The sequence below is a fragment of the Pholcus phalangioides genome, unplaced genomic scaffold (genome assembly GCF_987345545.1).
Source record: "Pholcus phalangioides strain wild (caught in Gottingen) unplaced genomic scaffold, Ppha-v1.0 ptg000031l_1, whole genome shotgun sequence".
Classification (NCBI taxonomy): domain Eukaryota; kingdom Metazoa; phylum Arthropoda; class Arachnida; order Araneae; family Pholcidae; genus Pholcus; species Pholcus phalangioides.
The window spans coordinates 2,636,089-2,660,301 of record NW_028301621.1 but is presented as its reverse complement, the minus strand read 5'-3'; the positions used below and the strand labels follow the sequence as shown (position 1 = coordinate 2,660,301).

Below are 24,213 nucleotides of genomic sequence, written 5' to 3'. Positions count from 1 at the left end.
TCGTCAATGTCGCTTAAAGGGTTAAGAGATTTGGGAAAATCTGTTTTTATGAAGACAAAAAAAATTACTTGCGTTTTTCTAATGTTATGTAAGTCATCCTTCTGATTTATAGCCTGATTAACTATTTCAATCTTTAACAAACATTTCAGAGAAATGTCCAAGGGTTCAAATGTTGTCATTGGTTTCAATGCAGTGCTTCGGTATCTTCAACAAAATCAGCTTGGTCTTGTCACTGTATCAGAGGGTATTAGCAGTACATTGTTTCAAGCTGTCAACTTGCTTTGTTCCCGCTTCAGAGTGCCACTGTTTTCATTCAGTACAGAGCAGCTTCAAACATTGGAATCCAAGGCTTCCAGAATCAGTGTAGTTGGGGTGAAGGTAAATTCAATCTTTTTTTAATTGCACAATAGGGTGAGTTTTGAAAAAAATAAATTTTATTTTTAAATTGCTATAGTGCGGAAAAGTTGCCTCCTTTAATAAGAAGAAAAATGACGTAAAAAATTAAAAAATCGTTTGATATCTTCCGTTTGCACATCTTACTTAAAGTTTAGAGAAATTGACAAAATTGAACATTTTTCTTAAATTTTTTATTATTACAGTGATCGACATGCTATAGTTTGTTATGCTTAATTTATAGTTCAATAACCTAAAAAAATTGAAACATTAATATTTAAATGTTCACTGGTCATGCAATGCGTTGCAAAAATTTGGTCAATTCCCATTTTTTCAAAGTTTCATTGCACAGTTTGCTCGGCAGTTCCTAGATTACCTCGTTCCTGCAATTTCCTGTCATGATGCAGCAGCGGTCAGTCAGGCACTGGCTCTGGTGCTGTATTGTTTACGGCACATGCATTTACTATTTTTGTATTGGTTACTGTGTGCACTTAATAAATTTGTTGTTGTTTAAAAAAATCTGACTTACCAAGAATAGTGTTCACTGTGTAATGTTTATCACTCACAACCTCATGTAATGATGGATGTGTCAAAGAAGAACTACTAGACAGGCATTTGGATGCCTCATATTTGGTCACCCGAGAGATTTTCTTCAGAGCAAACTACCAACGCATGAGTGTGTTTCTCCGATGCTGTTTTGAAGAGATTTTCAAGTTATCTATTGAGACAAATAACAAGAACGTAAGTTTTTATAAAATAGCCACAACAGTAGCAGAAAAAAATTAAACGTTTGTACAACAAAGCATCTATCCCTACGGTGTCCGAATACAGAACAGCAACTTAATGCTTACCGTGATTCCTATTATAAGATCAGAAAGTCATACAATCGTGATAAAAAGAAAACTCCATTTTAGCATAAGATTGAAGAGTTTAAACTGAGAGCTGCTTCACTTTTTGATGTCGCTACTTGTAAATGTGCTATTGCTGTAGACTGCACATGCAAAAAACCACTAGTTGCTTGTGAATGTGTGATTTCAATCAACTGCTCATGCGAAAAAGCAACAAAGATTCCTTTCCTTGAGTTGAGATTTATTTTTCTTCAAAGGAAATAGTTTGGGAAAAATTGGATCTTTGGACTTGAAAACGACAAACAAGTTATATGAAACTGTCAAGCAAAAGACTTGTGAGCTTCAGCGAGCACAGTGTAAACCCAAATTTTCTATCATTGTGGCTGAGGAATATATAAAACCTGAAGAGCACTATCCTTCTGATGTTTCGGATGATGAGGGTGGTGATTTAAACCAACTATACGTAAAAAAACCCATTGGCAGATGAGCGTTAAACTCTGATCGCGCGATTTGGAGTGTCTGATCGCACAACTGCTGCCAAAGCTTCAAGTGTACTGCAAGACATCAGAATGATAACGACACAGATTTTACCAATGTAGTTGATAAATGTTAAATCAGAAAAGTTATCAGGACTGATTTGAAGTTTACATCCACACCTAATGAACTTTCTGGCCTTTTCATAGATGGCAGAAAAGATGATACTTTATTTGTCGAAAAAGTAAATGCCAAGCATTTTTGCAGGAACGGAAAAGACCATTATTCTCTGCTTCAAGAATCTGAATCAACTTACATTGGACATGTTTCTCCTTCCTTGAGTACTTCAACCTACATAACTCAAAGCATTAGTTCTCATCTGTCTGAATATCACTTGAAAAGCTACAAGTGATTTGTGTGACTGTACCGTTACTAACACCGGCTGGAAAAATGGGGTTATCTGTCAGCTAGAACTGCACATTGGAAGACCACTGCAGTGGAGTGTGTCTACTTCACATCAACCAACTCCCTTTCCCTCATATTTTTCAGCATATAGATGGTGCAACCATAGGGCCAAAATCCTTTTTGGGCCTATTGGACAGAAGAAGCTTATTGAGTATGAAAAGCTACCTGTGGTGGAGTACGAATCTGTAGATTGTTTGATTCTAGAAGTAGCCGCTATGGTAGTCGAGTGGTCGTAGTGACGGACTCACATTGCGAGTACTCGGGTTCGAACCCCACAGTCGCCATGGTGGTCGGCTGAAGTTGGTTTTCTGTGGTTCCCAACTTCAAGGCGCGAATGCGAGCCGATCTCCCCTTTAAAAAGTCTTGCCACAGAGAGCAACAGACCTACAAACAGTACAAATGTAATTCAATCATAAAACATTACTCATTTCCCTTCTGAGATATAGATGGCAGCACTGAAAAATCAAATACAACACTACCAGGTTTACAAGTATGAAATGCGGATTTTTTTTTTTAAAAAAACACGTTAAATTCGGAAGAATGATAAAAAGTGCTTTATTCAAAGTATGCCCCATTTCCTGTTATACATTTCCCCCATCTTTCCCGAAATTTGTGAATATCACGCCAGTAAAAATCTTCCCCTTTTGCTGCGAACTATTCATCGAGCTATTTTTTCACACCTTCGTACGAACCAGAGTGCTGCTCAGAAAGTGCGTGACCCATCAATGCAAACAAGAGGTGATCGGAAGGAGCCAAGTCTGGTGAGTAAGCCGCATAGGGTAGAACTTCCAGCTGAGTGCTTCCAACGTGCCGCGAACCGCTTTTGCTGTATGTGATGGAGCATTGCACATTGACCATTGAACATTGTCAAGAAGCATTTCACATTGTCATGGGGCATTGCGATTGGAAACAGCTTGTTCACTAACGCCCAATTGCTCTGCGAGTTGTTTTTGTGTCTGTGTAGTATCATCTTCGTCCAACAACGCTCTTCCAATTCCGCATTTTTTTTTTTGGCGGTTTTCCATGTTCCTTGTCTGCAACATCGAAGTCGCCACTTTTGAAACACCGAAACCATCATTCACACGTATCTTGCGATGGAGCATGTTCACCACGAGCTTCTCGAAGTAATCGGTATGATTCAGTAGCAGTTTTCTTCAAATGAAAACAAAAAAATTAATTATCACAAAAATGAGAAACTTTGCCTGGTTTTAATTTATACAAAAATTGCCACGTTTTCAAAAAGCAACACACAATTCTGAATTGAATTTTCTCGAGGGATACTTCATCAGAACATACCAGAATTTCCTCATTAATGATGGAAGAAACACGCCACCTATTTCGTCAGCTTGGACAGGCTTTATTAACCTCAGTCGTGAAAAAACTTTCAACACTTTGCAACAGATGGCTCCCCAATTCGCATCCAAAGACCACTCGGACGCAGCAAATACAAAGGCGAACTCTTCGGACGACCAGACGTAAGCATCACCCCTCTACGACTCATTCGTGTGAATTCTGACCACAAGGTCCTGATGACGGGCGTCGACCATTCAACCAATTGAATTTATTTGCCTGAAAACGTGGCAATTTTTGTATAAAATAAAAAAAAAATTAATGCTGTCAGTGAATGCTCTTTGTTCAGTATAACTTTCGTCATATTGAACACAACAGTACAATACTATGCACACACTTTTCCAATTTATCACTCATGCGCATCTGACACTTGTTGATGACACAACAAAATGGCGCAGTGTCAAATCTTTATAGCACAAACTGCATTGGTGCACCATCTGTTTTCTGAAATCCGCATTTCATACTTGCACACCTGGTACATATGCACTCAGACTGTTAGGTACACACTGTTACATTTCTGGCACAACTCACTAGGTAGTAAATCACTCATAGATGGTGATAGACCCGAGTTGTGCTCAGTTTGAGAGAAAGAAATATTGTAGACGTAGACAGAGATGCTGAGCACACAAAGACCAGCAGTATTTGTTAGACATATCGAAAGCAATAAAGTCGTGGCATTGTCCAGAAGATTTGTTAATCCAAGATCCTGGTCCTCTATCACGTTCTAGATGGCTAATTGCAGTAAATAGTGCTTAGGTTGTACATAAGGTTCGTACGGTGCTTAAAAAGTTCTTAAAAAGTCATTAATTTTCATTTCCATTTTAAGGCCCCTTAAAAACTCCTTAAAATACTTCCAGCTGTTTCTAAAAAAAAGTAGACTTTTTCCCGCTCTCGATTTTGTCTCTGAAAATCGGATTGTGGTAACTGCAGCTCCTTATTCAAATTATCAGCCCCTCGTCAGGCTTTTCATTGTGAAACCCCGATCATATCCTTGATCGTACAGCTGAATATTGTTTACTCTAGTCCAGTGTTTCTCAACAACCTACTGCGGTTTCCGTTTTCAAAAAAAGAAAAAAGAGTCGCCACTGCAAGCAGCAGAAATTACTATGGTCAATCGTCATTGCATCAAATCCCGATGTTTCGTGGGGAAAAAAATTCATTTCATGAATAAGCTAGTCCGCCGAATTATGAGAGTTAATTTATAAATTTCGCCAAATAACGAGTGTTAAATCACCAATGTCACCAAGTAACATGCTAAATCTCCAAACATCGTGTTGAATGTCCTGAAATTTGCTCTCATTTTGCAACAATTTCTTTTTGAGTATAACTGAAAAACAAGAAGGAAAATTGAAAAACTTAATTTTAAAGAATTTGTGTGTGTTGATCCACTTTGAGCGAGAGGTGAATAAAGAGTTGCTGCAAATATATAATTTTGTAAGAAAAATCTTGGCAGCTGTGGATTTTTATTTTGAATAATTGGAGGAGGGGGACTGAATATCACTTTTAGAATTTTTATAATTTATGTGATGCTGTTATGAGTTATATTTTCGACCGAAACTTGAAAGTTTTAGAATACTTTGGTGGCAAGTGACGATACTTGTATGTATGTAGATTGATTATTTTATGAATTGATATGATGCTGGGTAACAAATCAAAAGTTGTAATTTCTGAACCACTTTTACATCTATATTTTTGAGAAGAGGGAAAATTTGTTTGGCCAATTAAAAATAAATTTGCATATGTGCCCTCCTCCTTGTTTTTGCTGTAAAACTTATAAGTTATGAAGTTTGCCACGACTCCTTAAAAACTGCTTGAAACTCCTTAAAAATTCCTTAATTTTTATTTAGGAAATTCTCTATGAACCCTGTATAAGTTTGCCCAATCCTTCTGAGAACTTGAAACAAATAGTTACTTTCATCTTGAAATTGTAAATGCCTGTGTGGTTCAACATAAAAAAAAGTTATTTTACTGACGGCCCTAAACATGTTTTTCAAGCAATTCCAACATAGCAGTATTTATCTGACAAACTACTTCAAGTTGTTAATACAGTAATTGAACGCAGTTTGTTCTTTGCACACCCTGAAAATATACTGTTGGCTATGATCGTTGATGACAGACAACACATTCGAGAGCTTGGATATAGGAGAATTTTGAAAGCAAGACAATCCGCCTCTAAAGGAAAATCTATCAGGTACTTCGTGACACTTAAGATAAATTTTGAAGCTTCTGGTTATACTGAAATACTTGCCAGCAGTATCTTCCCCCAATATTATGAGAAGTATGTGATGATATTGTAGCATCCCAGCAGAGAAGCCATTTTTTGTTTTAATATAGTTATATTTATTGAATATTTACTTTTTGCTCTTTGTGATGGGTCTTGATGATTGTGTTTTGGCAATCACACCGATTCTCATGCTGTTGCCAGATTCGAGTTGAGATTATTTACTCAAGCATAAAATTACATGTACATTTGAAGGAGTTATGAGCCTTTCCTGGCTCCTTGGGTATACTGGATATTTAATACAAAGACAAATTGACTAACGTAAAGTATAAATGATACACAATAGAATAATTATAGGAAATTAAGAGGGCAAAATAATTTTAAGAAAAAAAGGGGGGTTATGCATATAACTCAGAATATATATATATCATTAATCAGTGACAACCATGGTGGCGGTGCTTTGAGTAGTTAACATGGAGGGAAAAATTACAAGGTAAAAAAAAAGTGCTGAGGACATGTAAGCTCTAGGTGGAGAGAGAAAATATGTATACACATAAATAAATTCAGAGGAAAAAAAAACCCCAAAATAAATATATATACATCATTATTAAAAAAAAGTTCAAAAGTGTTTTTCTATGTTAGTCTCAGATAAGAGAGGATTTAATTAATTTTTTGCAGGTACACACACATTTGTATCGAAATTTAAAGGAAATGAATTATAAAACTTTAGAATAATATATGTTAAGTGTTTTCTAGCTATTGTTTTGTGAATTAGTAGTAGAGTGTGAGTACTATTTTTGAGGACGAGCAAGTGGTATTGAAGTTGAAGGAAAACTGATGTTAGTGAATAAGCAATAGTGATTTGTAAAAAATAAAGATTTCGAAGAGGTAATATTTGTAAGCGGTTATAAAAGGAAAATGTAGGCGAGTGATAATCATTAGTAATAAACCGTAAAATTCTATTTTGAATAGAAATGATTGGTTGAAGATTAGTAAGGCAGCTGCTGCCCCAAGCAAGAAGACAGTACATTAGATGGGAATGGAAAACAGCATAGTAAGGTGTTAATAGAAAGGTGTTAGTTGAACATTGTTTTAGGTAATAGAATTTGTAAAGCATAAATCTTAAGTTTATTTAATAAATATTTGACATGTGATTTCCATTTCACATCTTGGTCAATATGTGAACCTGAATATTTTATTTTGCTGACTTGCTCTAGATCTTGACAAGTGCAAGAAAAATCATTGTTGCAGTTGATGTCATGGAAAATAATGCTTATGCTAGATTGGTTAGTTAGATTTAAAGACAAATTTAAAAACTCTCTTGGTTTTAGTAACATTAATTTGGAGATCATTAGCACGGAACCAATTTTTTACTTTTGTTGTTGTTAGGAACTATCGAGTCGATTTCGACTCTTGGTGACTCTATAGATCATAGTTTTCCAACCTTTTCTGTCCCATCGCCCCCTTATTCACAAATTTGTTTCTCCCATTGCCCCCCCCCCAACGCAATGTAACCCATAGGATCCTATGTTATACCTGTAGCTTCTACCGCCCCCTGGGGGGCGTTAACGCCCACATTGGGAATCACTGCTATAGATCATGGCTCTCCAAGCTGGTCTGTCATTCACAGCAAGTCTCAGTTGTGCTAGCTTCAATCCAGTGCTTTGCAACACACCTTTTATCCATCTGGTGCTTGGTCTGCCTTTCCTTCTTGTTCCCTCCATTCTTCCAATCATTAACCTTTTTTCTAGTGAGCCTTCTGTGCTCACTAGAAAAAACTAGCATTACATGGTCAAAGTAAGGGAGTTTCTGTTTAATGACTTGCTTCTAGAGAATAGTCCACCTTGATGACTTCGATAACCGATTTGTTAGTCCTAACCGATTAGCTGTCCATGGAATTCTCAGCATCCTCCTCCAGCACCAAAGTTCGAAGGAATCAATTATTTTCTTATCTGCTTTCCGTAGTGTCCAGCTCTCACATCCATACATAAAAACAGGAAAGACCAACGCATTTCTAATTCTAATTTTTGTTTTCATTGATACATCTTCATTATTATATTAAATTTTTTTGTGGCTGTTTTACCTAGAACTACTAGTCTTTTTATTTGTTCTGTGCAAAGTCCTTCTTTTACAATTCTTGATCCTAGGAAATCAAATCTGTCCACAATCTCAAAACTTTCGCCATCTAGTTGAAAACTGTGAATATCTGCTGCAGTCATTATCTTTGTTTTTTTCGTATTTAGTCAGAGTCCAAGATTCTCACTTTCTGTTTTTACTCTTGATATAATGTTCTTCAGATTCTGCCATCAGAGTTGTGTCATCAGCATATCTAAGGTTGTTGATCACTCGTCCTCCAATTTTAACACCTGCCTCTAATTCTTCTAAATCAGATGCTCTCATTATATTCTCCATGAAGAGTAAATAAGTTTGGGGAAAGGATGCATCCTTGTCGAACCCCTTTTTCAATTTCAAACCATTCAGTTAAGGCATAGTTTGTTCTTACACTTGCCTCTTAGTTAATATATAAATTTCTGATCAAGCAGACGAGGTGATTAGGTTCTCCCATTGTTCCAAGAATATCTCAAAGCTTATCATGATCAACACAGTCAAAGGCCTTTGTATAATCGATGAAACAAAAATATAACTTCCTTTGACGTTATTTTGCTGCCTCCATTATCCATCTTATATTGGCAATTTGGTCTCTAGTTCCCTATTTCTTCTGAAATCTGCTTGCTCCTCTGCTAATTCCCTTTCTATAATGGTTTCGAGTCATTTCTGAATAATTTTTAGTATAATCTTGCTAGCATGTGGTATTAGGGAGATTGTTATGTAATAGGAGCATTCTCTAAGAGCACCTTTTTTTGTGAATGGGTGTGAATATAGATCTTTTCCAGTCTGTGGGCCACTCTATTTTCTCCCAGATTTGTTGGCAGAGTGATGTTAGTGCATCAATAATATTTTCCCCTGCTTTTTTCAGAAGCTTTGCTGGAATATTGTCAATACCTGGAGCTTTGAAATTCTTTAATTGATTTGTTGCCTATCTGACTTCGTCCTTTGTAACTGGTGGTTCATGATTTATTTCTATATTGCTATTTATTATCTTTCGATCTGATTTCTTATAAAGATTTTCTGTGTATTCTTTCCATCTGTTTACAATGTCTTTTTCAGAGTTCAAGACATTTCCATTTTTGTCTTTTATGATACCGAAACGTGGATTAAAATTGCCAGTGATTTCATTAATCCTCCTGTAGAGGTCTTTTGTTCACCCTAGTCTGTTGGCTCCTTCAATTTGTCTGCATTTTGAATTAAGGAAAGTCTCTTTATCTTTCCTTGCCTGTTTTTGAAATTGTGCATTAAATTTCTTGGTTTCATTTACTTTTCCAGCAGCCGTAGCTATTCTTTTTTTGGCAATTTCAAGAGCTTCTTATTTTTAGGAGACCATTATTAACAATATTTTGGAGAGATTGGTAATCAGAAGCAGAAAAGAGAACCGTGTCATCTGCTAATGCAATTATTTCACCTTCAATATCAAGTTTACAAAAATCATTAATGAAATTAGTAAAAAGTAGTGGGCCGAGTACTGAGCCCTGAGGAATACCCTTTATTACCTGTATGTTTATGGGTTCACTAATGCTTGTAATATATTTAACAGATTGTGTTCTATTGTGCAAATAAAGTTTAAAAAGATTACGGTAAAGTGCATTATTTCTCATACAGAGTTTTCCAAGTTTGTGAAGGATTTCATGATTTACGCTATCAAATGCTTTTCTCATATCTAGAAAAACTGCAAGAGTCTTTCTTGATGCATCAAGGTTATGCACAACATAGGAAGCTAATTTAAGGATGGCAGATTCAGTGTTTTTATTTGGGAGGAAACCATACTGATTTTTTCAGAGTATAAATTATGATTAGATAAAGAATGGACTCTAGTTTTTAATACAGTTTCAAAAATCTTGGAGATAGAAGACAGAATAGAGATTGGTCTAAAATTATTAATCATTTTTATCACCTGATTTAAATATTCACCTGATTAAATATATAAAACAGCAGATTTAAATGAATCTGGGGAAACACCATTTACAGTGCAATTGTTAATCAAGTCAGCCAGGAGCACAATAGTGTCACCCGGTAGACATCTTAGAATTTTAGAATTAATTAGGTCAGTACTCGAAACTTTGTTAGATAAATCATTTATGATCTTTACTACTTCATCAGGTGTAGTTGGGTAAAGAAAGATAGAATTGCTGTTATTAGAAGTATAGTTTTTGAAATCAACAGATGGTAGGCGAGATAGAGGAGAAATATTTATAAAATGTGCATTGAATTCATTTGATATTCGAATCATATTAGTACCTGGAGGCAATGGCACAAGGTTTTCATTTGTTCCTAATAGTTTATTAACAAATTTCCAATGTTTGGAAGGTGAATTGCAATTTAAGAACTGATTTTGAAAATAAGTACATTTGGCTAGTTTTATTTTTGATTTGACAAATGATGTAATACTACCGTAAGCTGTTTGTATCAGAATATCAAATTGTTATTTTTAGATTTTAAGTAAAGTTTTTCTTTGGTCTTAATATAGAACTTAAGTTCTGGTGAAATCCAAGGTTTAAAAGCAGCTTTCTGTTGTTTAGGCTTAGTTGTAATATATTTTGTGATGTTGTTGATTATATTCTCGAGATAATAAATTCATCAAACCGAGAATGTGCAAGATTATGATGAAGGGTAAATTTATAATTTTCTAAATAAGATGAAATGCCACTATAATAAAAAAAAAAGTTTTGCATTTTTTGTTAGAAAGATTGAGGGATGGTTTATTAGAATTATTTACAGTGTAAGAAAGTTTATATAAAATAGGATAATGATCAGTAATATCAGTTAAAAAAAACAGATGAATGAATAGGCGGTTAGAGTTGCTTAGAAAAATGCGATCGATAGAAGTATTAGATGGTGTTATATGAGAGATTGAAGATAAAAATCCATAATTTCTTAAAGTGCCAATATATTCGCAATTAGTATTATGTGTTGGAGCTAATAAGTCAATATTAATATCCCCAATGAGTAAGGTATATTTATATATAAATTTATGTAAAAATTGATTTAATTCATTGACAAAATAGTTGACTGTGAATGAATGAGATCTGTAGAGACAAATTATATTTAAATTTAATGAAAGATGATGAAAAACACAATTATCTTTCCTGACAGGGAGGATCCATAATTTAGTCTTAAAAATGAATGTGATTTATGAGAGTATATACCACACACCACCAGAGTTATTATATTCTCTACAACATGTGTAAATAAATCAAACTGAAAATCCAAATTTCAGACAGCACAAGTACATCTATAGATGATAAATTTTCATGTAAATGTTATTAATAAATCTGATACTTCTAGTATTAAAATGTACAACATTAATATCTGTGCTAGGTTGAGAATCGCTGTTCTGAGAATGGTTTAAGAAGCTACTGAACTCCTCCAGGGTACTAAGATGAAGTTTATTTTAATCTTCAATATGAGATAATTCATAATAGAAAAATGTAATAGAATAAGTATCCCGGACAGAAGCCCAGCAGTAGGCAATGGATGCTCAATAGCACTACAAATCTGATAATGAATAACGATTAAAAATATGGATACAGGTTTTCTGTTTATTTCAATTTCACGATTTAGGAAAAAATTTAAATTATCAAGAATTAAGTCATTACCACCATTTATAGTACTAAGAGTAGTTTGGTAGTTCATTCTCGAATAACAACAATAACCATTCTTGCATTCAGCAGGAAGGGGGGGGGGAAGAGGCCCCTTATAACCCCCAAATTTTGCTTTTGGTGAAAATCCGGCTTTTGAGGGCTGTTAAAAAGGGCTCAGACTCACGGAGCCCTTTTTAACTGACTGACAGTCCTGCACATATATGTATGTGTGAAGTTGATGACTTCGGTTGATGAAACGGTCGAACATCAAAGTTGATGAAATGGTCTAGGCCGTATTTTTACGTGTGAACTTTTCGACTTCCAAATGGTCTAGGCCGTATTTTTACGTGTGAACTTTTCGACTTCCAAATGGTCCTGGGCGTAAATATACTGCCTTGCTTTCCCCCCATAAAGAATCACTAAGCTGGCGTAGGATACACCCCCCTCTCCTTTCTCCACAAAATGACCATTGTATTCGCAACAGCGCTGGGCGTTGAAAAGGACAAAATGGCTTCTGCCTCTTCGGCGGGAGGGGACTGTTTTCAATTAACTTAGCAGATACAGACGTTTGACAAGCAGCTCTTGAATAGTCAGTTCAAAGAAGCCTTAATCATTTTGTAAACGAAGAGGAATTTTCAGAAAGTATAAAGAAGGCTGCTCTTCAGCAACAAATGTCCCACCTGAAAGGCACGTTTTTAGCTTATTATAGAACTTCTTATCGCTCGATTGTAGGATATGTACTGGCATTCACTTTTATTTTGGCATGAAAATTACATATTACATCTCATTGACTGCGAAACACTGAATGCAAGATAGAGATAAACAGGATCAACCCCCTCCTCCCCCCCCCCCCCGAATTGTGACATCCTTACTTTCCAGTGATTTTAATTTTTTACAGTATAGGCGAAATTTTTTAATTTTATTTTTACAAATACAAATACAACGCCACAACAGGCAAAATGCCCAACGAGGTGGCTGATTTGTTTATATTTACCTCTTTATCACTATTCAAGTACGATACGGCAGAACCTCAATTATCCGATGTGATTGGAAAGCCCTACATCAGAAAATCAAATACAGTATCATGTTTATTTACGCAGAGCATAACTGATACCAGTGTTTCTTAACTCCTTTACCTTCCCCCCCACTGTAACCCTCTTTGGACCATGTTTTCTTCTCACTTCTTTCTTGGCCCTGCCTTTGCCTGGCACCCCCAACCTCACCCAGCAGAGGAAACCATTTCTAAGTATACAAACTATTTTCTTTTTGAAAAAATTTATAGTGAAAGCGAAAGTTTTATAAACAAAGACTGCCATAGTGTCTGTCATGTCTAGAGTCCAGCGAGCTTCCCTCTTGTGAAGGTTATACGCTGGGCAGTGATTCCAAGATCATGCCAATCCACCCCCTCCCACGTGCAAAGTGATATTCGGGGGAGGGGGGGGCAGTATTTGGATGGAAGTAACAGCTTACATATTTACATACTTTCGAAAATTATAGTGTGCCAGAATTTTATCATGTAGGCCCCATGAAGACATTATACTCATTTGATCAGCCCATACTTGTGAACCAGAGTTGGGTGAACATACACAGAGTAAGCATATGGGAACGTATTCGCATCACATTTGTGGTACATAACATGTATGAAATTCTATTAGCTTTGCAAACTATGCGATGATAATGTTCAGTGAAATCGAGAATGCGGCTCATGCAATACCTAAATCCACGGATGTATTCAATCTCTGCAACATCTTGCTTCGCTGAGCAATGCTCTAAAAAATAAGGCAAGGGCACTTGTGTGACTTTTTTTAAAATTTAATTGGTTATAATAAGAATTTTAAAAAAAGTAGTTGGAAGTGGGAATAAATATAAGCATGTTATCACATTGTTGACCGGTCATGAGTAAATTCGTACTTTCAAGCAGGATAAACCTGTAACCCAGCGATTCTCAACCAGTGCTCCACGGATCCCTTGGAGCTCTGTGTACACTTCCCAGGGGCTCCACGGTGACTCGAAGGAAATAAAACAAATCAATAACTTTGATAGATAAATAAAAAGTAAGAGAACTACAAGGTTCTACCATAAAAATTGAATGAAAAAAGTGCTCCTCGAGTGAAACAGGGCTCCGCCATAGAAATTATATACTGAAAAGGGTGGACTTATATACTGCAATAGGACTCGCTCTGTGACTCCAAATTGCTGTAGCTGTTCAACAATGCTTTTATAAGTTGAAAAACCGCAGAAAACGAACTACAGTAGACCACCACTCTGCAACCAATGTGGTACAAACCTGGATGCTCGTGATGAGATCCCAGAATGATGTCCACACGACCACACAGTAGCTCTAGAATATACTAAGGGGCCACGGGTGAAAATCCAGTAAAAAAGTATTGTGCTGTAAAAGCTGAGCCACGGCTTATGATTAAGCATTCCGTACAAAAAAAAAATGTGCAGCTCATCTATCAATTCAAAAAGCTGGTGCCCCTCATGTTTTATGACATGCCGGCCAATGCGTGGAAATACGGTAAGTTTATTAAAGTTTTTAAGTAAAATAATTTGATAGTTGTTCAAATCAGCGCTCATGTAATCAGTTTCATTTTGCCGAGATCTTCACTTGAAAAGTAAAAAATACGTTGGCAGAGGAATGGGAAAAAAAGACGAGCCCACAAATAGCCAAGTATTGTACTTAGTTTGAATCCTTTTACGAGAGAGCACGTCTTTTCTTTTTCTCTCTTACAAAGAAGCATTCAGCAGTGGGCGGAGCAAAAATTTTAAACCACACAGCACTAAATCCGATATCCCGCTGTTTGTATGGGGGGAAGGAAAAATGGTTGGATTTTTTTCGAAGTAGTTTTGTGACAATTACCTGAACCTTTTTCAAGTCGATTTTCTCAAGACCCTCAAACCATGAGTGGGTTAATAAAAAATTTCTATAGCGGAGCCGCATGGGTATATTTATTTTTTTATTCGTCAAAGATAGATTTCTTTTTATGATTTAAAAATATTCATAATTTGTTTTTTAAATTTACTGGTTTTTTTATTTTCCTCGAGCGGCCACAGATCCCCTGGAGAGTGCACGTGGAGCCCCGGTTGAGAACTGCTGATCTACAGTATCTGTACAATTATTTGTGATTGAGGAGTGAGACATCTTGGTCCCTATGTAAGTTACATGCAGCACATTTCCATGAATTGGCTCGGGCTTTTGAGAATTTCGAAATGTCTTGTCAGTGAAGCCCACACAATAAAAGTGAAAAGGTGACTTACATTGCATACAAATTATTTTATCTTTCATCAACATGAAATGCTCCCCACATGGCAAAAAGCATTCTACAGCATCATCCATTGCACCATCCATTCTTATAGGACACCTCGAATTGATTAGATGAAAAAATAAAATACTCAAGATTGATAAAGTATTAAAAAAAAACTGCACAATTCAGAACAAGCATAGCAGAAAACGGTGGTTTAACTTTGTTTAACTGTTGTGTTATGCGAATTCAGGTGTTATTTCTTGAATCTGATCGAATCTGGTGACCCTGCAGGGTCGGGAAAATTTCCTTCAAATACTGGTTGCATGTTATCCTCTCGCTCTCACTCCTTGCTTTTTTTTGCAGCATGAATTAACTCAAAATAAAGGCACCTTGTGCATCTCCGCATTGATCGTGATGTCTTGAAGGACGAACAGCTGATGTTGTGACCTCTTTTCGGCCACTGCCTTTCACGGTGGAAGGTGAATTGTCCCCCCCCCCCCCCGGCTCTGTGGATATGATCATACCAGTGCCATATTTCATCGCCATTATTCCGATTTCTCAAGGGAAAGATCCTCATGCCTATTATGAGATGTGACGACTGGTTGAATCCGTGCTTGTGATAATCGGGTTTCCGTAACGTAGTCCTGTGTGAACTCTAGGTGTCGAGAATGGTGACGACTTTGTGTGCTTCAGTGTAGCCGTTACTGTATTTATAGTCATGCGGATATTTTTCCCTATTATCGTATTGGTGAGACAGATTTCAGTACTGACTGTGATATTTTGACTTTAAATCTTATTAATGTAAACATGTAATTTCCGCATCTTGATTATCATTTCTGAGAATTATCGATCAATTGTTGCTGTAATTGATAAAAAATTAATGTAATAAATGTTCATATAGAAATAATTAATGTCATTCCTTATTGTCACCTGCCAAATATTTATCTGGGAAAACAAAACACATGCTGTGTATGCAATGAAGAAACGTTGCAATATTACATCATTTATCAATTCCGACACTAACCTCATCAGAGACATGAAAAAGTATCCATGTCACACGCAGTTGAGAGATGTGTCAAACTTGTTACAGAGGCCTCAACTAAAGTATGTGGACATGAAGCTAGAGATGGCTACACCAGATCTATGCTGCTATCTAGATCAGTTGTCTGATTTCTCACTAAAGTCAGAATATAAGTGTATGCACTTAAAAAAGAATCACAAATGCGTAACAATAAACCACTGAATCCTAGAAATAAATTACCTTTTTTGGGTTAGATAATACAATTAAACGACCGATGTAATTGAACCCAAAATTGCAAAAGAACCACTGCTATACACGTTTCGGAACTATATGAGTTCCTTCATCAGTAGCAGAAACAAAGAAAAATATGAGAAAAAATATTAAAAATACTCCTTATAGCGGGAGTTACTCGCTATTACAGATAAAAGAGTCTTATTTAAAATGAACTGTCAACAAAAGAGCAGAGGAAGAGGACGGAAGAGAAAAATGGCAGAGGCAATCGAGAATTTGATAGTGATGCTGATGGAGAAGACATTTTTTCTTTTTCCGTCATCCTCTGCTCTTTTATTGACAGTTCATTTTGAATTCGACTTTTGTTTACAATAGCCGCTATAAGTAACTCCCGTTATAAGGAGTATTTTTAATATTTTTTTTCTGATATTTTTCTTTGTTTCCGCTACCGATGAAGGAACTTTATATAGTTCTGAAACGTGTATAGCCTTGTTTCTTTTGTAATTTTCGGTTCAACTACGCCGATCGTTCAATTGTATTATCACTGAATCCTAGTCAATTTTGGTAACTGGTTTTAAAATTTAATGTAAATTACACACGCACACCCCCTACTTTGGATTTTTGATTGGATGGGGTGTGGGGGGTGGAACTCGACGTGCACTACTTCCATGCACTCAGCACTCCTCATGGTGAGCTTTGATTTGTTTTGTTCTGACAAAATGAGCGAAGAGCTGCACAATGAAACTTGCAAAAATTTGATCAATTCCCATTTTTTAAACACATTGCGCAATCGGTGAACATTGAAATATTAACAATGTTTTTATTTATTTTATGTTATTGAACCATAAATTAAGCATAACAAACTATAGCATGTTGATCATGGATTTTTAAGTAATATTAAAAAATGTAAGAAAAATGTTCAATTTTGTCAATTTCTTATAAACTTCAAGTACGATGTGCGAATGGAAGATATCAAAACCGATTTTAAAATTTGTCGTTTTTCTTCTTATTAAAGGAGGCAACTTTTTCGCACTATATAATTTGAAAATAAATTTATTTTTTCAACCCACCCTATTGTACAACTTTCACCAGCTTTGATTTGAGTTTTTTTTATTTAACATGAACAAGGAATTTGTGTTGGTAGTGGAATTGGGTGTTGAAATTCTCTGAAATTTGATATGGCATATTTAAAATTGGTTTGCAGTTAATGTTATTTATTGCAGCAATGGAAAAGTTGACAAAGTTGTTTGGCTGCATACAAGGCTGTTGCAACAGGCATGGCCCCTACGAGGATGGGGAGGGCTGACGGCTCCAGCTCGGGAGGCCCGTGGGGCGGCCTTTCAATTTTTTTTCATTTTCAGATATGTCCCATAGGAAACCAGATGAGTCTTTAATCCATTAACGCCAGTTGGCAAGAGAGTTTACCAAAATGAGTATCGTGATGGCTGACTACACGAATGAAGAATATGCTGATATGCATCTGATTTAGTCGAGCAAATGGCAATGGGTGCTTAGCACAGCAGATGTACTCAACAGCAATATTTGATGAGGAGGCGTTTGCAGCCATAATCCTTTGCCATGATCGATCGAGTACTATTGGAGACGGGGGACCTTCCACCCATCCCGGCGTGATGCAGGGAGACTTCTCAATGTACGCACTTCTCAAATGGAAGAAGACATGCTGCAACGGTTTGCTGATTCCCCTCGATAGGCGGTTGCAGCTGGACTCAGAGCCTGCATGAATTTTTTTAGATGTTCACCCTTTCAACGTGGTTTGCGACATGTTCCATTGCAATTTTTGTTCCTCTTGATGTCTACTAACAACCCTCTGAGTTTGTCAGTCCATTAACAGAACACCCTGTAATGTATACATAGGTATAGAACATGAAATCCTTTTTCAATAAATAACAGTGATATCCACTTTGAAAACACTTCAAACGGCTCTCAGAAAATTTCTCTTTTGGCACATGGTTTTATCTCCGATATACAGAAATATTTCAAACTGCAAATGTAAAATGCAAACTGTTCACCTGTCGTGTTTGTTACACATCTGAAAAGCAAGTAAGATAGCAATATAAAGATTGCAGAGAAAACATGATTTAACTCTATTAAGACCAGGATGCTAGTCAATTTCATGAGGCATTGCAAGCAAAATGAAACTGAAATACAAGAAATATTCCTCTTTTACTTTGATCTAGTACTCTTTTAAGAAATTAAACTTTTTTCAATTATCGATGTATTGTATGAAAACACGTGTGTCTTACACCTTATTGAATACAAGCATTACAGAGGAATCCAAATTATTTAAGATTGAATTGTGGTGGTGGTGGTTCTTAAATTATCATTAAAGAAAACTCTCACAAAATGCATGAACCATGAACTTATCAGAAATGAGTAGCTATATTTGCTATTTGCTTACTTTGTGTTCGTCAGAAAAGTGTATAATGATGATGAGCTTTTACTGTTATTCTTGTTGGTAATCCTGAGTTTATAACCGAATGTAGTTTTGTAATGCTGTATACAATTCATAAAAATGTTGGTTCTGACAAGTTCCACATTTGTTCCCCCCTTTTTTGTTTTCAGGAAAACTTCACATGAGCAGAGCTGCCCCTTATCCTTATACGACCAGTAAACGGAATAACGTGACCCCGCCTACCATTCTATACCATGATTTCTTTATATTTCAATTAGAGACTGCAAACGGATGTTCTGAATTGACCAGCTTCTTCCTATTTCGGTTCCCAAACAAGTTAAAAAAAATTGTATTGTAATTGAATTCATCCATTCCATTTATAGCCACTTAACACTGTTTTATTGGTGCTTACCCCAGTCTGATTTCCCAGATGGTTAAAATCCAGATTATTATCTAGGTTTTTATCCCAACCCTTTCACCAAAGCCCCAACTGCCACCAATAAAAGAATCTTTGTTGCAGAAGATTTTTATTAAGATTGAGTAGAAAGGAAGAATCTTAATAATCATTCTACAGGACATTTTTTAGGACCAAAAATAAGATATTTTTTCCCTCGTATCCAGAAATCCTAAGGGGTGTTGAAAAAGTCCCCTTTTCTTTTTTCTTTCCACCACTGTATCAACACCCTCTAAAGAAGATACCTTCTCCTCCCTTCTTAGAGGATGTCGGCTGAACTATGTCTTTTTTCCAATACCTTCAGTAGGCTAATCTGATAACAGTGCTGTTTGCTTCACTGGATGCCTACTCACCCTCTCAGCACTACTTGTGACAATACTATTTGGAAAGTTGCATAGTTTGGGAAGTTACCTAATTTTTTTTGCAAAAAGAATCTCGTATTAAAGTGCAAAAAATCATGCTGTGTCGCAATAGCTGTGTTAAAAAAAAGCGGACTATTTATTTGACTTGTAGTCCACAGGTTGAATTTTCAGGTTCCAAACAGTGGGAATTTATCTGAGGTGTGAAGAATATCAGTGCAAACAGGGACATCAGAAGTGTTTCACACCTGTGGATGGTCATCTTGAGCTGTACGTAGGAAAATTTAATTTTTGAATAAAATGTGTGGTGGCTCGGACCCTTGCCATAATGCCGTGGGTGCTCAAGCACACTCTCGGCTCTGACACCACCACACGTAAAAACAATGAAACAAGGAAATGTTGAAATGTGAGTGAGTAATGTTTTGAAACTTTGTGGATGTGGCCAAAGCACAGATAATTTGAAAAATTAATGGTGATAACACAGCACAAATTTCAGTTGACTTAAACAAGGTTTAGACATCTTGGAGGTTTCTCCTATTGAATTTAGTATTATGTCAAACATGAGAATAATATTTGCCAAGTTATCAGGGTAGTCACTTATCGAGGTTCTGCTGCATTTATTTATTTTTAAACACAATATAATAAAAGGGCTAGGATTTCTAAAAATATTTTTGGAAAATGTAACAAGGAAATTGTTAGGTCTTTTTATTGTGCGTAGGTTTTTTAGGCCATAAATGCATTTGTTTTAGCAATTCCCAGGTCATAAAAACCCTTTTATAATGACCATAATATAATGATCTGACGCTTTTTTTTTTCACAACAAATTAATCACAAGCTCTCCCGATATAAACAGAACCTAATTCATTTATTAAATCATTAAAGCAAATCACATTTTTATGTTTTTAAGAAAAGTTCATAACGCTGCATACCCGGCTGGAAGCACGTGCTTTAGGCCCCTCTCCCTACAGGCTAGAATTTTTCATGGGCACCCATCAAAAGCAAATCCCACTTCATTAAGCCAAAAAATAAAAAATTCATATGTAAACAATGAAAAATAGCTACACTGCGATTGTTTATTATATGAAAAAAAATGCTACATACCTGACAAATTTACTTCTTTGCCTATTTCACTACAGGCTTTCTCAACAACATCCTTCCTTGAGTAACTGGGCCTTGTGTAATCATATAATTCTGGATGCCCCTCAACCAAACCGACGAATTTCAGATTGAAGACCTCCATTTTTTCCTGACGATTTGGGTGATTCAATTAGGATCGCATTTTTCACATCGCTTGAAACACCAATCACTCGCTCTGCAATCAAGATGCTTAAAATTGCCAAGCAATCACGCTGTTGGCAGTCGTCAACTCACTCCATGTAGGCTCTTACTCCGGGTAATCAAGGTTTGACTAATTTGTATTCAATTGACCAATTGGGACAAAGCTAGATATGAAAACGAATAAATACAGGCTTTATCCTCAACATTGCCCTACACCCAAAAATGGCCATTAACCTCTCCACCACTCCCAGGCAAGGGGTGTATCTATGGGGGGGGGGGGAAGTGAAATGTGATAATTAAATTTTCAGAACTTTTCTATATGATAATAAACTGAATAGCCATAAAAACTGGTACAGGCATGCATATGCAAATAAAGAAATGTGGAATCAATCAGAGTACGGCGCTGCGGTCGGCAACGCTTATATAACACAAGTGTCTGGCATAGTTGTTAGATCGGTTACTGCTGCTACAATGGCAGGTTATCGAGATTTAAGTGAGTTTGAACGTGGTGTTATAGTCGGCGCATGAGAGATGGGACAAAGCATCTCCGAGGTAGCGATGAAATTTGGATTTTCACATACGACCATTTCAGGAGTGTACCGTGAATATCGGGAATCCGGTAAAAAGTTAAATCTACGACATCGCTGCGGCCGGAGAAAGATCATGCAAGAACGGGACCAACGACGACTGACGAGAAACGTGACAGACGTGCAACCCTTCCGCAAATTGCTGCAGATTTCAATGCTGGGCCATTAACAAGTGTCAGCGTGCGAACCATTCAACGAAACATTATCGATATGGGCTTTCAGAGCCGAAGGCCCACTCGTGTACCCTTGATGACTGAACGACACAAAGCTTTATGCCTTGCCTGGGCGTGACAACACTGACATTGGACTGTTGAGGACTGGAAACACGTTGCCTGGTCTGACGAGTCTCGGTTCCAATTGCTTCGAGCTGATGGACGTGTACGGTCATGGAGACAACCTCATGAATCCAGGGACCCTACATGTCAACAGGGGACTGTTCAAGCTGGCGGAGGCTCTGTGATGGTATGGGGCGTGTGCAGTTGGCGTGATATGGGACCTCTGATACGTCTAGATACGACTCTGACAGTTACAGGTATGTAAGCATCCTGTCTGATCACCTGCACCCATTCATGTCCGTTGTTCATTCCGATGGACTTGGACAATTTCAGCAGGACAATGCGACACCCCACACATCCAGAATTGCTACAAAGTGGCTCCAGGAACACTCTTCTGATTTTAGACACTTCCGCTGGCCACCAAAATCCTCAGACATGCACATTATTGAACATATCTGGGATGCCTTGCAACGTGCTGTTCAGAAAAGATCTCCACCCCCTCTTACTCCTACGGATTTATGGACAGCCCTGCAGGATTCAAGGTGTCAATTACCTCCAGCACTACTTCAGACATTAGTCGAGTCCATGCCACGTTGTGTTGTGGCACTTCTGCGGGCTCACGGGGGGCCCTACACGATATTAGGCAGGTGTACCAGTTTTTTTTTGGCTCTTCAGTGTATATTGCAACAACAAATTCTAGAAAACTAAAAGACTGAAAAACGTGTAAAACTGGGACATTGTACAAAAAGGTCAAGATGGAGGGGAAAAAAACTGGACTATTGCATGGAAAATGCAGGACATATGGTCAATATGTTGAGACTGATTTCTTAGCGGTATGTAAAATCACCCATTCCAACCACACCCCAGTTTCCAGATCCGTCCCTGCTCCCAGGCCATACACAGCAGACATCCTTATAAGTCCTATAGAGATCTAATTTTAGTAGTAATGCCTGAGTGTTTAAATCCAATTAATCTGTGGTATGCAACTCAAATAACAGTCCTGGTTGAGTCGAGAGGTCAGTAATGATCTTGATTCTACCAAACCTGTGAAATTAAGCCTGGGAGTCAAGGGATTAATCAGAAGATCAGACCAAGTTAAAAAACTCTATTATGATGGTCAAATGGTGCAAAAATATTGTATTGTTCTTTACTTATAGCAGAAGTGAAAACCATGTATGCCTAAAAATATATCTTCTTTTGTAGAGAACGGTCATTGATGGTCATGAGTTGGAATGTGTATTGGGAGGTCTCAAAAAAAGAGTTCATTCATCTCTGAATGTGAATGTAATTGGAAGCAAGGGAGACAGCATTTTATATGAGGCAGAGGAGAAGAACTCAGTTGTTCTTGAAAGCTCAGTGAATAGTGATGTTGCCATATGCAAGCCATTTTTTATTGAAGAATTTCCTTACGTCAAGAAAAAATTGGTAATGGATTCAAATAAGAAGAAAAGTAACATGTTTATCCCATTCAGTATGACATCCCATCATAATGGTTTTCCAAGTTACAACATATTTTTATTAGATGAAATTCTGATAAATATTAAGAATTCTGTAGATTTGATTGATTTGGCAGAAATAGTAGAGTTCTGAAACTGTAATTTTAAAAATGTGACAATTATACAAAGTACCATGTTCATAATTTATTGTGTGTATTGCAACCAGACTCTGCCACAAAGCTGGGCTGGAAGAGATCTTGGCAACGGGATAAGTCCAGAGGCAAAGTTCTTGCGTTCATTGTGTATATTACAAACTTTATGCCACTTTAAAAAAAAAAATAGTAAAGGAGGTGTGATAGTGTTTCTATGAGCTGCTGGGTATATCACGCCATATGTCAGTAAGTTCTTTAAGGATCTGCTATAAATTTGCTGGGGGATTCAAAAAGGAATTCTAGCTCTTACCCCCACTCCCACCATGGCACAAACGTTGTCAATAGGCGAAGGTCTGGCCAAGTTATGTTTACATTATGGATCTGTATACACTGCAAAGGCACTCTTACAACTTTAAATATATAAGCATAATAAAAGGTTTTTTTCCTTCCTCTCATTCTAATTTCAGGTAAATCAACATTTGAAAATGCAGATAAAAAAATGAATCTCTGAAGAATTTTTGTTCTTTAAATAGTAATTTCTAATAAGCATTCAACAAATAAATTGTGATTATGATATCCCTCTATGGACATATGTTTGAAATAAAATGTTTTTGTATGACAAATCATGTGTGCGGACGGAAGTAATCGAGTATCCATATTTAAAGAATCACGACCATATTTCTATGGGCAGATACAGTAAATCCTTGGTAAGTCGTCGCCCTAATAAGTCGTCACTCCGGTTAAGTTGTCATTTTAGTTCGGTCTCGTCTGGTTTCCACAGATAAAAATGTTATTAAATCCTCGGTTACTCGCCACTAATTTCGGTCAACTCGTCATTATGGAAAAGTTTGAGAGAGAGGAATGGATGATTTCTATGGTTTCTTTTGAAGAAAAAAGTTTAATACAACACTATTATATGTTCGAAAGTGACCATAAAAGCCTTATATACCGAAATGGAACAGCTCCAACAAAAAAACCGAGGAAGTTTCATTTCCCAACTGAAAGGACAGAAGTTCTTGAAACGTTTGGGGGAACTATTCGAGCTAAACATAATTCTTGCGTGGGCCTCCATTAAAATGTAGGGCTTCAATTTAAACAAAATATCTTTGTTGATAAACCAGATATTTTTTTTCCAGTTGAGAAAGCTCTCTAATATGATTGCCCTGCCCAGGGACCCCTCAAGTCAAAATTTGGCCCTGTGTTCGAAATTATTTCATATTTGTACCATGAAAAACTACTTATAAAAAATTAAAATCACTGAAATTAAATGTATCATGCATATATAAAATCAATGTGCATTAAGCTGTGGTGT

General features: G+C 36.7%; 1 protein-coding gene across 3 annotated transcripts in view; it reads left to right on the top strand.

The window, feature by feature from the left end:
* LOC149067002 (uncharacterized) overlaps positions 1–23,516 on the top strand; it is a 32,219-nt gene extending 8,703 nt beyond the window's left edge. For 2 of the 3 annotated variants that reach the window (XM_089252987.1, XM_089252985.1), the window contains 2 exons: positions 150–378; positions 22,517–23,470. In XM_089252987.1, the coding sequence (XP_089109113.1) occupies positions 150–378; positions 22,517–22,903 (616 nt within the window). In that variant the 3' untranslated portion in view covers positions 22,904–23,470. Of the gene's footprint in view, positions 1–149; positions 379–22,516 lie in introns of all 3 variants that reach the window. The other variant, XM_089252986.1, reaches the window with a different exon arrangement.
* Positions 23,517–24,213: the final 697 nt, after the last annotated feature.